Source organism: Poecilia latipinna, unplaced genomic scaffold (genome assembly GCF_001443285.1).
Source record: "Poecilia latipinna isolate Pla-1442-1.1 unplaced genomic scaffold, P_latipinna-1.0 Scaffold5584, whole genome shotgun sequence".
Lineage (NCBI taxonomy): Eukaryota > Metazoa > Chordata > Actinopteri > Cyprinodontiformes > Poeciliidae > Poecilia > Poecilia latipinna.
Window position 1 is genome coordinate 1 of NW_015118200.1, and position 9,725 is coordinate 9,725.

The window sequence follows — 9,725 nt, forward strand, 5'->3', positions numbered from 1 at the left end:
GTGAATACACATAACTGAAAACAACAAGATCTTCCACAATAACGCAATTAAAATCGTACCTAAATAGGTCATTAAAAGAACACTCAAAAAACATGCTGCGTCACCCTCCTCCTGCCACTTCCTGTCTTCTTCTTCGTCTTTTCGGTCAGTAGTAACATCCGGTTACTCGTGACAAGAAAAAAAATGTTTCCGTTGTAGTTTTGCGCAATAAAACATTTTCGATAAGGCTGAAAAACCACCTCATCCTAGCACAAAAACATTGCACTAGACAGTGGTGTGTTTCCATTAAGTAATTCTAATTTGCGCAATTGTAACGCAGCTATTTTAATATGTATTACAAAAACAGCTCCCTACCTCACAACTAATAGGGTGAAGTTATAAAAAACCGCTGCTCCAATCACTATCAGCCAGTTGTAGTAGGCATCATCAGATGGGGATAAAACCACAACCTTCCACTTCCTCCTCCTGACAGAAAGAGTCAGAAACGCAGCGTGAATCAAATCAGGGTCGGCACATTGAGAGCAGGCTAAGTTGGACGGTCGTTTGGCGTCTTACGTGCGTCGGGAGCGTTGGACTTCATTCTCTGCCTCAGAACCAGTGTGGGTGTGGCTGAATCTGCTGGGCGGGGACTGTAGGTCCGTGTTGGCCGGGCCTCTGAAGCGCTCCAAAAAGGAATCAGGCCGCTCCGTGTCCTCGGCCAGACTCTTCTGGGCCCATTCCCTCAGAGTCATCACCATACTCACTATTCTACAGACACAAAGTACAAGAATACTGTTAAAGTAGTCTTTACAGATCAACATTAGTCAACTTCTGGACTGTTGACTATTGGTTCCGAAACAGAAAACAAATATAAGACGGTACCTACTGCTTACACAGCCACCCAATATGAAAACATAAATGAGTACTACTCATGGATATTCTAGTCGTACCTGGACAGCGCCCCTCTGCCTCGAAAGGAACTCTGGGAATTCCTTTCGATGGCGGCCATTCGCTGCAGCTCTGAAGAAGTGTCGTCACATATCGACTGTCCCCTATTCATTCGGAAACACAGAAAATACTGGAATAACTCACAGGATATTGTCAGAAACATTGACTCAACACACATTCCCAAATGACTGGAGCTCATCTGTATAACAAGATAAAGCACAGACCATTTACCTTTTTATAATCATTATAACTCCATTAAGTTCTTGTCAGGCCGCAATGATATTCTAAAGTTGTTATGGGAATTTTTTTGTGGTTCAGACATTGACCTGTCTCCATGTCTAACAGCTTTCAGTTGCATCATTTTTTGTCTTAAATTTGTAGTTCATCTGCCGGCCTCTTGGGGTCCTCAGTTGCACTTAGGTCTAGGCTCTGGTCCGCTGCCTGTTTCTTGTTTCTAATTGGCTAATTATTTTTACTATACAGTTAAAATGACAACCCAACAACATTGTCATTAGTTGCTGCAGCTTCAAAGTGATTTGAACTTATTTTTTTCTATTTTTTGTACAGTTTTGACTGAATTGCTGCCCAGTGTGAGTTGTTCTTTCAGCAAATGGCCGTTTTTTGGATTCTGTACACTCTAGTTAACGATTAATTGATTACGAAATTAGTTGATGATTATTTCAAGAATTGAATCATTACAATTAATCTGATCAATTGTTTCAGCCCTTATACATACAATATCAGTAAGTATTGGGTATTGGCCATAAGAGCAATGTTAATATCGGATATCGATGTCAGCCCAAATTTTAGTATCGGTTCATCCCAACTTGTAAATTCAGATTAGTTTGATAAATAGTAAAATTATACTTTAACTCAAGCAGCAGCAGTTGATTTTGGTTGCTTAGTTAACCATAGTACCAAGCCACACTAATTTAAAAATACATAAAAAGCACAGATCTTTTTAAAAGTCCTCGTGTGTGTGTACCTGCTGAGTGTGCTCTCAGCACGATCACTATCCTCCTCCGTCCATGTTTTCACAGACAACCTGTGGGAATCGTGCAGTGGACCCGTCATGCTGCTCACACAAAAACACAACGTGGTTCTGCTCTTTTATCTGTTGTGTTACAACCGTGACACCAAACAGACACTGGGTCACATATGAACATGTCCAAAACAAGCTTCCAGTCACATAAAAAAACAAAAAACAAAAGAACATACAAGTATCAGCAAAAGAAGGTCATCCTGAGGTCATGCTGCACCAGGCATTGCCGCAGAAATGGCTTAGCAACAAGCTGGTGGGCAGGAAATGAAGAGAGAGTAGCATGGTACAAGTTCACTAACCTGATGGATCCCCTGTCCTCCAGACGTTTGCTGTGTCAAGTCTCCAAATCAATCCTCATGTTCAGTTGATTTGTTTCCACCTGGTTCTGTGTGTGCAGCTTTTTTCAAGCTTCTCATTACTGTCAGCATAATGGAGATACGAATACACAGAGGACGGCTGAAATGGATGAAGCGGACAAATGTAACCAATAAAAGGGATGATCACATGGTGCACTTGAAAAAGCTTCATTTAAATTGTAAATTGTACATATGCGTGTGTGTGAGCGCATGTGTGTGTGTTCCTTTTAAACCACCAAACTCATCTGAATTCAAGAACCCTGTTTGAAGTGGCCTCTGGGCTGCGATTGTGTCTTCATGTTATCTCTAGGTTACTGAAGCTGAGAAATGTCTTGATGGCCACATCTGAATATTTCTGTCAGGAAACATTATTTACGCTCCATGTGGAAGAGAAACATTTCTCTACCTTTAATTTGACCGTTAAAAGATAACGCTCAGCAGATTATGTTCAGTTGTAAATAATAGAAAAATAGACCAAAAGGAAGGAAGCGGTGATCTGTGGGTACCAGCGATTGAAAACGTCACACATCCTGCTTTCTAGAACAGAACAACGTTGAATGAAAAGGTCAGAGTTCGTACTACCTTGATTATTTTCATCAGTTGTTTTTGGATTGTGTTTGATGAATAAAATAAGACAAACAGTTTTGATCTTTAGTCATAACCATTGCGGCTAAGGCAACCTTCGAGGGCCACAATTATGTAGAATTTTTTTTTCAGCTGTACATCATGTTATAATGTTATTCCTTCATAGAAAAAACATCTCCATAGCAACCATTCAGCTGTGAAAAACACCTAGGTGGACCTAGCTCCGCCTTCAAGGCACAGGTCCTCCTCTGCAGTGCAGTTTCCGAGTCACTGCCTCACAGAGAAGCCTTCCCCACCATGTTGTGATGACTTCCTGACGGGAGAGCTTCAGAAATAGTTGTAGTTTTTAAAGAGACAGAGGCCCAATTTCAAAGCATTGAATTATGAAGTTAAATTTCTTTTAAATCACCATTGATAAATACAGCATTTTTACAACAACTGATATTAACACAGTTATTTGATTGTACTATATAATGGTACTATGTACCTGGAAACCAGATAATAGCGCCCCTTTAACACTGGTCTAAGACTATTTAATTCAATTCATAGCACGTCATCTCAAAGTACTTTATTATAAAAGTTATTTCGATCCAATCATACATACATTCCACTTGATCGTGGTTATCAAACAGTGCAGTAAAGTTCAATTTATTCAAATTGGCTTAAAAAGTTTACTAAGGAAACCCATCAGAATTCATCAAGATGTATGGATTGATACAGCAGAGTATCATCAGTATAGCAGTGGATGTTTGTGTCATGCTATCTGTTGATTAGCTGAACATGGTAATATTTTGGCATAAAACTGCATGTTCTGAACAAAAACCAATATGTCTGAAACTGATGCTGGATGCACAGAAAATGACCAAATATGTACAGTGAATAGAGGAAAAAAATGAGAAATGTGACACCTGTCCCTGATAGAAGTAGTGAATTGTGGTCATTTCTCAAATAAACAATAACAGGTTTACTACGTAAAGGGCATATAACATATTTACATATCCTAGTGGGACATTTATGCAGAATAATGCAAAGAAGACTGCAAAGACAAATGAAATAAGGTATTTATTTGAGACAAGAGATCTGATTGTACAGTCATTCTCAATAGAATGTATTTGAAAGCAATTTACATTACATTGAAACGACTGGAAGGCAGGAAACTGTAGTGGATATTAGTGGAGTTTTGAAAAGCTACAGCAGCAGTGGAATGTATGAAGACGTAGCAACGTGATGAGTTTCACCATTCGTTCGTAATTTGGTTGTGAATCATTTTCCCTCGTTGATATTACACTTATGGTGTGTTAATAAGGGTGAGGATATAAACACAGATTTTGCAGATGTAAAATTAACAATAATTCTGCTTAGACTGACCTGCAATTTTTATTTATTAACTGTACTGTTGTAATATTCTATGAAAACAGTATCACTTGGAAATCAATCAGGATGAAATAATCTTTCGCTATAAGTACAAGACTTTTCAGTTATCAATATGACTTTTTTTTTATTTAGAAGTCAACAGAAAATACCCAGACTTGATTTTTTTTATGTGATCTTGTCGTTTAAAATACACAATAAAGTACAACGTTTGGATGGATTTGGTTGGATAGTTTATACTCATCCTGCTTTTATCCCAATAAAATCAGGTTTACTAATAAATGACTTTCAGCTTTAAGACTATCTATGACATAACAAGGCTTCTGTCAGACTGCAAATTTTACAATAAAAGGCATTCTGTGAAGATCAATATGGCTTAATTGTGATAAATGCTTATCCTGTGAACAGGCTGGCACACAGCAGAACTGAGAAAGAAGGACACATGAGGATATCATGGAAAAAAACAGAAAATATAAGGATAAGATGAGAGAGGAGAAAAAACCCCATCGTACAACCGGAAACTGGAAAAGAATCACCCCGATGTTCCCCATGTGTCACAACTTTCAAATTTAAAGACACTATTTCTACTTTTCTCTACTGGTGAGCAAGTGGTCGCTGAAACAAACAATCAATTTTAAACCTAAATGTCAGGAAGAACGATGTTTGAACCATTGACGTTTTAGCTTTAGTTTCCTGTTTCTGTTTAAAGACAGGAAGTCAGGACAAACTTCTACACCGTGTTCACTGCCTTTATGTTTCAGCAGATGAAGACAGTCCCTGTGTGTGTGTGTGTGTGTGTGTGTGTGTGTGTGTGTGTGTGTGTGTGTGTGTGTGCGTTTAGATGTGTACGCGGTGCTCTTTAAGCCTTCTTCATGCCCCGCCCCATCAGGCAGGCAAAGATGGTCATCACCATTTTGGGGTTGACTTCTACCAAGTCCTCAGGCAGGGCGTAGACTTTAGCGCCGATCTTCCTTGCCATGGAGATGGCATACCTGGGGCAAGAAAGGTTTAAACAAAGGATTACTGTGGTAACGTCTTGCTAAGTAAAAGTAACTATTATCTCCGACAAGGAGAAAAGCAAAGCTTCTTAGCCCCACTACATGATCAGATTTGTTAGAGGTGATTACTTGGCATTGTCCAGTTTATCTTCATCTGAGAGATTGTCTCTTTTCACCAGGTCAAAGTTCACGCTCTGCGGCTGAATGGCATCAATCAGGTCCAGCACTGGAAGGCTGGTGCTAATGGCTTTGTCCTAAACAGACAGGCACACACAGCAAATTAGCAAAACTTCTATTAGCTTCAGGCCGTCCTAATACATGAACATCTGGCTGCTTATTTACTATTGTTGACACTTCCGCTAATCCACTACTGCGCTAATAACAGAGCTAATTTGTTGCTTAGCAATTTAGTGATTTTGCTAACTTTGAAAGTATTTAGCACACTTAGCTTTTAGCTTTTGGCATTAGCTTAAACTAAATAGCATGTTGGTGTAGCACTTTACCATTAGCTTCTACTAAATCCTATGTGGGGGTACCATTTTAACATTAGCAGAACTAGTATTGTGACTCATGGTTCAGGGATAGCATAGCTAACACTTTAGTTAGTGGTGCCCACCACTCGTTGAATCCCTCTAAAAACTTTTGACAAACATTTGGGACATGCTATTGCTGCCCATGGATCTCTGAACCAAACCTTTGAGGAAATTAGACAGAGGTTGAGTCTAACTATCAATTATACAACTTCTAAACAATGACACAAGTCTTCCGAGGTTGGTGTTTTATTTCTTGATTCAGCTATTAAAGTTTAATGTCTCACATAAAATCCCAGGAAACACTGGGAAAGGGACCGTATGGGTTTGTGTCACTTGCCTTAAAGGTTTTGATGGAGGAACTCTTGCCGGCTTCCTTCAGAGCCTTATTGACCCACGAGATGATCAAATCGTCTCCAGCAACTTCACCATGTCCGAGGTCCTCCAGGACGTTTAAAGTGTACCTGCACCATGTCGGTCATTATTATTAGCCTTCAGTATAACCAATACCACAATGTTTTAAAAATAAAAATAACACATATTCAAAATGAATCTCAAATTTTCCATAAAGTTCATATGCTGTCAGGGTTGAGGAAGCCTCTGAAAATGCTAATTACTCAGACTCAAAGCTGGACAAACAGCACCCCCTCCCTCTCCAGAACTGCATAGCAACCCCCATCGTCCTCAGCAGATGCTGACTCTGCGAGCCAGAAAGTGAAAAGTCAAATCACCTCCTCATCAGCTGCCACACCAAGGCAAGGGTGAGAGTCTCATTTCCCTCATTCAGGTCCTGACCTCCGATTCCCACCAGGGAAAAGCCGGCTTTTTTCTTCCCCAGCTCCACAGCGTAGTTACAGTTTTCAATCTGTATAAGAAAAAGACGCAAACACATTCAGATCTACTCCGATTAACAGTCTTAAGTCTTTCTGTATTTCCAAACTGACCTTCTTTAAGTGACCTCCTCGTCCCTTGAAGGGAGGAAGGTTGACTCTGTTGTCCCAGTCTACCTTCACTTTAATCTTTTCATAAAGCTGCAAAATCACCATGGCGTCCTGCAGATCTCTGCATGCAAACACAAACACGTCGATGAGCCAGTGAATGGAAGAACGCCCCCGCGGCAGAAAGAGAGCCACTGACCCATAGATGTAGTGAACGTGTGGACTGACTCCCAGCGAGTTCATCCAGTTCCTGAAGGTTCTCTCCTCTCTCGTCTCACCTAAAACAAAGTCAAGGAGGATAATGAAGCCCACACAAGTCTGGAAATAGGTGGGGGGAAAAAAAGTTTCAAGAAAGTCGTATCCGTGCTTTACTTTCAAGATTCCACTCCTGGTTTTCGGGTTTGGTGAGCGCCGGGTACTTGTTGAAGAGCGTGGCCACGAAGGCCAGGTTGAGTTTGGCGTTTCCTGTCACGATGTCGGTGGCAGTCACAAACTGACGGCAGCCCAGCCGGTCGGCCTGCTTCAGCAGACACTCTGCTCTCTTTTTGAGGTCTTGCTCCTAGAGACCCAAACGCAATGTCACGTTTTAGAGCAAGAAACGTCTCACAAATACCACAAAAGAGCATCAATAACTCTGAATGAATGACTACTACATAGACAAATAACTTTTTAAGATAAAAAAAAAAACATTTCCATTTTTTTGGCTCGTTTATTGTGACAGTTATGACATTCTATTAAGATTGACACAAGAAAGAAAAACAATACTTTGCACTGAGTGGCTGTATCCTAACAGTGAAAATAAGGAAGTCTGTGGATGTTAGCTCTTGCGGTAGTGATAGGACAGTTTTCATTGATACATATTTGGTGTGTGAATTATTAAAATATACAGTTCTAATTGTTTCCCGAAAGAGGCTCAAGTATTTTGAAATTTAGCTAATCGCAGGTAGTTAGCTGAATAGCTAACCATCCTATTCAGCTAATACTTTTGGCTACGGTTGCAATATTATATCTGTACAAGTTCGACCCAAGTGAAAATTTACAAACTACAACTAAAAGTCAAGTCAAATAAGCTCAAATAAATTATAATGTTTCTGTTGAAAAAGAAACAAGAATTATGCCAGAAATTTGTTCATGGATACAAAAAGTATATATGTTTCTTTCCAACATGTTGCCAAGCAACATTTTTCCTGATATTATCGGGTGTGTATTTTATCCTTTATGTATGACAAATAACTTAAGAACGATGTCTGTAATGTTTTTTTAAGTTTTTGTTGGATCTGACTGCAAAGACTGGAAGAAAGAAATAAAGTCCACAAATTGGCTGCGTGGGCTGCACAGTTGGTAGAGCTGTTGCCTGGCAGCAAGAAGGTTCTGGGTTCGATTCCCAGCCCCAGTCTTTCTGCATGGAGTTTGCATGTTCTCCCTGTGCATGCGTGAGTTTTCTCCGGGTACTCCGTTTCCTCCCACGGTCCAAAAACATTACTATCAGGTTAATTGGCCTCTTCAAATTGCCCCTAGATGTGTGTGTGCATGGTTGTTTGTCCTGTGTTGCCCTGCGACAGACTGGCGACCCGTCCAAGGTGTACCCCGGAACATCAGCTGGAGATAGGCACTAGCACCCCTCCCGACCCCACTAAGGGACAAGGGTGTAAAGAAAATGGATCAACTGACACTGATATGTGTCAGTTGATTTGAAATGAAGAAAAGTCTGACTTTTTCTTGCCCTCATGGAATTAAGTTTGAAATCCCCCCATTTTAATTTTGTTTTTCCAAATTGTTTCCCAGGTCTCCTGTGGGAACCTGAGGGTGAACAAAATACAAAAATCCCACTCAGAAAAACAGAGTCAGCCTATGACATGCGCTCCAGTCGGAATGATATCCCGAGCTTAAAATAACCCACAGGAAGCAGGAAGAAGATAAACAACTTCCATTCGGCCTGAACGGTCACGTCAATAAACATCCTAAACTGAGTTTAGTCTGAACTGGAAAAAAGATTCAAGATTGACTCTGTGACATGACCACCAGTTTCTGTTGTGTTCACCAGTTTAGAGTGATTGATGTTGTAATATCACTAAAGTAAAGGAACAGGGTGTCTGCAGAGATCACCAACACAAATTAAGACGTTTTAAAAACCTTTTAAGACCATTATGAATGGAATTTAAGACCTAACATAAAGGAAATGTACAAAAAAATGCTTATAAATAAATTACAGGGGTTGGCAACAGAAGTGAGCCAATGGTGAGACCAATATTGTTCAGATAACTGACGATAAAATAAATCTGCACTTACCCATGATGGCTGTAGAAAAAAAGCCAGCTAGATTTAACCTTACTAGCTAGCTGGAAATATTAGCTAGCTAGCTAACTAGCAAGTGTATTAGCATCTAGGTACCACACCTGTGGCTGCTACCGCCTCCGGCCACAGAATGCCACAGTTTAGATGTCTGAGTCTGACTTAAACTTTCACATAACAGTACTCTCCATCAAAAAAAAAAACAAAAACAAAAAAAAAACTACAGAATATACAAGATTAAATAGTCCGACCACAATAAAATTTGAGACCAATGTGAATGCATTTAAGGCCAACTTATTTTTTTTCATAAATTGAAGACATTTGAAGAATGCGCAAACACCCAGAGGAAAATGAAAGCAGGCTGCTGAAGCTGCAGACTCACATAAAGACCAGTCATGTCGATCTCAATCCGAGGAACATCCTCTTTGCTGCCATCTGGAGCGATCTGCTGCAGCAGGTGGAAATACGCCCTGGAGTCCTGCACAGAAAAGACAGAGAGTTTCACATTGTTAATATGGGAATGTCCTGTGGAGACTGGAATCCAGCAGCCATTGGGTGAGATAAGGAGTACACCCTGGACAGGTGACCAGTCCATCACATGGCAACATAGAGAAACACAGAACAAACAACCTAACTCATACCCAGGGGCAATTTGGAGAGCAATTAGCCAAGGCAACTGTAGCTGC

At 40.2% G+C, this 9,725-nt stretch overlaps 2 protein-coding genes across 2 annotated transcripts; both read right to left on the minus strand.

Moving 5' to 3' along the window:
* Positions 1-43: 43 nt before the first annotated feature.
* LOC106943630 (cyclic nucleotide-gated cation channel-like) lies at positions 44-2,943 on the minus strand. Its single transcript, XM_015026943.1, has 6 exons — positions 2,269-2,943; positions 1,913-2,002; positions 930-1,031; positions 556-747; positions 355-465; positions 44-165 (listed from the first exon to the last, which is right to left on the minus strand). Exons 2-6 carry the CDS (start codon positions 1,999-2,001, stop codon positions 84-86), a joined length of 576 nt encoding a protein of 191 aa, XP_014882429.1. The 5' UTR covers position 2,002; positions 2,269-2,943; the 3' UTR covers positions 44-83.
* Positions 2,944-3,953: 1,010 nt separating this feature from the next.
* LOC106943631 (plastin-2-like) lies at positions 3,954-9,634 on the minus strand. Its single transcript, XM_015026944.1, has 8 exons — positions 9,422-9,634; positions 7,120-7,306; positions 6,947-7,025; positions 6,754-6,871; positions 6,541-6,674; positions 6,150-6,273; positions 5,409-5,533; positions 3,954-5,273 (listed from the first exon to the last, which is right to left on the minus strand). The coding sequence occupies exons 1-8, from the start codon at positions 9,632-9,634 to the stop codon at positions 5,141-5,143; spliced, it is 1,113 nt and encodes a 370-aa protein (XP_014882430.1). The 3' UTR covers positions 3,954-5,140.
* Positions 9,635-9,725: the final 91 nt, after the last annotated feature.

Bases quoted from the DNA above. Each gene is read 5' to 3' on its own strand.
- LOC106943630 (XM_015026943.1), bottom strand. From the start codon at position 2,001: ATGACGGGTCCACTGCACGATTCCCACAGGTTGTCTGTGAAAACATGG. The intron at 1,032-1,912 runs GTACACACACAC...CCGAATGAATAG, and splicing joins GCTGAGAGCACACTCAGCAG to GGGACAGTCGATATGTGACG. The intron at 748-929 runs GTACGACTAGAA...TTGTGTCTGTAG, and splicing joins GGCAGAGGGGCGCTGTCCAG to AATAGTGAGTATGGTGATGA.
- LOC106943631 (XM_015026944.1), bottom strand. From the start codon at position 9,634: ATGGACTGGTCACCTGTCCAGGGTGTACTCCTTATCTCACCCAATGGC. The intron at 6,675-6,753 runs GTCAGTTTGGAA...TTTCTTATACAG, and splicing joins GAGGAGGTCACTTAAAGAAG to ATTGAAAACTGTAACTACGC. The intron at 5,274-5,408 runs GTAATCACCTCT...TTCTTGCCCCAG, and splicing joins GATAAACTGGACAATGCCAA to GTATGCCATCTCCATGGCAA.